The sequence below is a fragment of the Crocuta crocuta genome, unplaced genomic scaffold (assembly GCF_008692635.1).
Source record: "Crocuta crocuta isolate KB4526 unplaced genomic scaffold, BGI_CrCroc_1.0 scaffold588, whole genome shotgun sequence".
In the NCBI taxonomy this organism is placed as follows: Eukaryota; Metazoa; Chordata; class Mammalia; order Carnivora; family Hyaenidae; genus Crocuta; species Crocuta crocuta.
Genome location: NW_027532829.1, coordinates 127,511 through 131,239, shown reverse-complemented (window position 1 = coordinate 131,239; position 3,729 = coordinate 127,511). Strand labels below are relative to the sequence as shown.

At 37.6% G+C, this 3,729-nt stretch overlaps 2 protein-coding genes across 2 annotated transcripts in view; one reads left to right on the top strand and one right to left on the bottom strand.

Annotated features, from left to right (window-relative positions):
• The window catches only part of ARL13A (ARF like GTPase 13A), a gene marked incomplete at its 5' end in the record, with an annotated part of 25,927 nt that extends 24,260 nt beyond the window's left edge, over positions 1 to 1,667 (top strand). The window contains one exon of the mRNA XM_077745300.1: positions 1,542 to 1,667. Coding sequence (XP_077601426.1) covers positions 1,542 to 1,667 — 126 coding nt within the window. The remainder of the gene's footprint in view (positions 1 to 1,541) is intronic.
• Positions 1,668 to 2,800: 1,133 nt separating this feature from the next.
• TRMT2B (tRNA methyltransferase 2B) overlaps positions 2,801 to 3,729 on the bottom strand; it is a 61,013-nt gene continuing 60,084 nt past the window's right edge. The window contains 2 exon segments of the mRNA XM_077745299.1: positions 2,801 to 3,266; positions 3,268 to 3,285. Coding sequence (XP_077601425.1) covers positions 3,134 to 3,266; positions 3,268 to 3,285 — 151 coding nt within the window. The 3' untranslated portion in view covers positions 2,801 to 3,133.

The following is a 3,729-nucleotide window of genomic DNA, read 5'->3' as shown; positions in this document are numbered from 1 at the left end:
CCCTGCTCGTACTCTGTCTGTCTGTCTTTATCTCAAAATTGATAAAAACATTAAATAAATGAATGAAAAAAATAAGTAAATAAATAAATGGTCCCCAGGTGATTCCAATATGCAACCAAGGCTGAGGGAACAGTCGCTCTAAACCACTGGCTCACAAACTTGAGTGAGCATCAGAATGACCTGGGAACATGTTAAAACACATTGCTGGGTGCCACCTCCAGAGTTTCTCAACATCTTCCAACCCCAATTAAGTCACCAAGTCAGAGAATACATTTTAAAAATTAGAAAACAAATTACTGAGTCAGGAAACAGTGGTCAATGGATGCTAAAATCATTGGTTGAGATGTTACTGGGGAAGAGGGCAATCATATGATAGCAGAGAAACACCCCACAGATTTCTAGTTAATTGTAAAGAGAAAATTACATGGAGAGTTCTGAGGGCCACGACCTAAATAATCACCTTTCCTAAGAGTGGACAACTGACATTGCATGCCTCCAGATAAGATGTGACATACAGTACATGACATTGCTTATGAAGCATTCTTGTCAAAAGATGGTTTAATCTGAATCTAACCAAGCCTCTAGACCCAAGAACTCATTTATAAGAAATTCAGGGCTGTAAGGAGGACCTAAACACCACTATAAGGAAACAGAGCATCCTATCCTGGGATACAGGATCATTGCTAAAACCAGGAGAGTTTCAGTCAATCCCAGATGGTTAGTTACACTACAATCATCCAGATTCCTAATATGGGACAGATCTGGTCTCTAAAAGGCAGGGTCATTAAAAAAATGGAAAGACTGTTCTAGATTCAAAGAAACACCACACCCAAATGCAACATATGAACTGGCCATAAAAGACATTTAGGAGACAGCTGGGGAAATATGAATACAGAGCAGTGCTACTCAGCTAGCCCGTTGACGTAAATGAACTATGTCACTAAGCACATTGTTTTATTCAGCTGACATTTTTCTGTGACAAACCTTTCTCAGTGAAGTATGTTGTGCACTGATCCACTGTGGTGCAAGTTCCTTATCTCCCTGTGATCCATCAAACAGTCTGCAAACCATACTTCAGGAAGCACTGGATTAGATATTAGATAATATTAGTGAAAATTGGTGAGGTACTGTTAATTTCTTTTAGCAGTGTTTATGGAATGTAGTTATGTAGAAAAACATCTTTTTGAATAGATGTATGTTGAGGTATTAAAAGTGAAGTGTCATGATGTCTACAACTTACTTTCAAATAGTTTATGAAAGAAAAAATATACACAGAGATAAAGCAAATTTTAACAGGTGTTAATATTAACAAATGTTAACATTTGTTGAATCTTGGTGACTATACTGATGTTTGTTGCACTATACTTTCAACTTTCTTGTATATTTGAAAGTTTTAATAAAAGTGACAGGAGCATGATTCTAAGATCATCTCACAAGATAATAACACTAACAAAATTATCAGGAAGCTGATTATCCACAGCCAATTCTATATTTATTCATTAGATATTCCTTGTGGAATATATTTGTATTTTGTAATATAGGAACAAGAACAAGTTTGGGATAAAGATGTGAACTGCAGCATTAGATATGTTGAATTTGGAGTACCTAGAAGATATCCAGGTGGAATCCCCCTTGCAGGCAGTTGGGTACGAGAGCGAGAACGATAACTTGGTTTCTGGCTTAGGTAACTAATAATAGTATTCCCATTTACAGATATGGGGAACAAAAGAGGAGAAAATAAAGTTCCTTTCCCATTACATAAAATGAAAAATAGGGAAATGAAAATAAAACTTATCTAACTGCCATAAGTCAACACGTTTTTAAATCACTTTACATTATTTCCTTCTAGTATTTTTTTAAATGGATATTTTCCGAGGAGGCTTCTCTAGAAGTTATTTAGCATTGAGAATTAAAAANTCAGAGCCTGGAGCCTGTTTCAGATTCCGTGTCTCCCTCTCTCTCTGACCCTCCCCCACTCATGCTCTGTCTCAAAAATTAAAAAAAAAAAAAACTATAAAATTAAAAAAAAATAATCTAAATTTCTGGACAAGTAACCAAGAACAACTCCTGAGTTGAAGAAATCATAGACTAGAGAATGTCAGTTTCAATATCCAGTTTATTATAGTATGTACTGGATCATTAGGGGATTCTAGAGCTTTCTGTGTCCATGCTACATAGCACAATTATAGGTATTCTGTCCCTTCTCTGAAGATCTTCTTTCTCATAGGGTCTCTACTATAACCAATTCTTCCTCCATAAGTGAGAGATAATTGGTGCTATTGCTCCCAGGGGTAACCCCATTTTTAAATGGTATTCTAGAACTTCACAGCCTAGAAAACTCAAAGGAATGAAGCCCTAAGATCATGCAGTTACTGTGCAATGACATTATAGCTTCCTCTGCTTTTTAAAAAAGCTAGATTTGTTTCCAGTCCTAATTCTTGGCTACTTCATAAATGCAGAACATTATCTAACAAAATCTCTGTGAAAATATAGAGACCCAAGTCGATGTGATATTATTACCAACTGCAGAGAAAAGCTCAGTTGTCACCACAGCACAAAAAGAGTCAGACAGAGGAGAGAAGACTGAACAATGACCAAGGGAGCCATTACAAGCTGACTGCAAAAGGAACAATCTAGATCCAAGGCCAACCTGGAGTGGCCACAACCAGGAAAACAAACATGGGAGCAAGGGACCCTGAAACCTAAGGTTATAAATCCACATCAGATATGGTTGACCCCTAAACAACACTGTTTTGAACTATGCAGATGTTTTTTTCTTTCAGTAAATACATACAGTAAATGTATTTTCTCTTAACATTTTATTTTCTCTAGCTTTCTTTATAGTACAAATACTATATATAATACATATACAACCTATGTATTAATTTACCGGTTCTGTTATTGGTAAGGCTTCCAGTCAATGGCTGGCTCTTTGTACTTAAGTTTTTGAGAAGTCAAAAGTTAGATGTAGATTTTCAACTGTTTGAGGGGTCAGTGTTCCTAACCTGTGTTGTTCATGGGTCATCTGTAACATTCTTCCTGCTCATGATCCAAAGATTGGTTTCTCCAATAATGCTCTCAGGGTCTACAATGTTGCAGTATGCCAAACCTGGAAGTTACTGACACTTCAGCCTTAATAAAGAGCTTGCAGTATTGTAGGAGGCTGCTTATCGAGGAGTATCAGCTCACAGTGCAGGGTGTGGGGGAACAGGTCCACAGGCACAGCTTTTCTCAGGACAAAAGGCTCACTGAGGAGCTTCTTAGCAGTCTTGAGGACAGCACAGCCTGTAGAAACAGATCATTAATGATCAGTTCCTAGAAACCAAGGAGAACCTACAGGAACACCATTTCTTAAAATGTAAGCCCTTCCTGGTGTACCTGGGTGGCTCAGTCAGTTAAGCCTCCTACATCAGCTCAGGTCATGATCTTGGGGTCTGTGAGTTCAGGCTCCACGTTGGGCTCTGTGCTGACAGCTCAGACCCTGGAGCCTGCTTGGGATTCTGTGTCTCCCTCTCTCTGCCCCTCCCCTGCTTGNTCCAAACACTTATTATTTATCTTTTTGTTCCCAGTTTGAGAAACAGAGTAGGGGTTCAATACTGAATAGAGCAAGCAGCCCAAACCATATACCTTTCTGTATGATTTGTATGACAGGTAATTAATTAATAAATATTATTGAATTAAATTATTCTATTGAATTTTTTCCAAAGTAGATTAATTTTTCCCCCTATT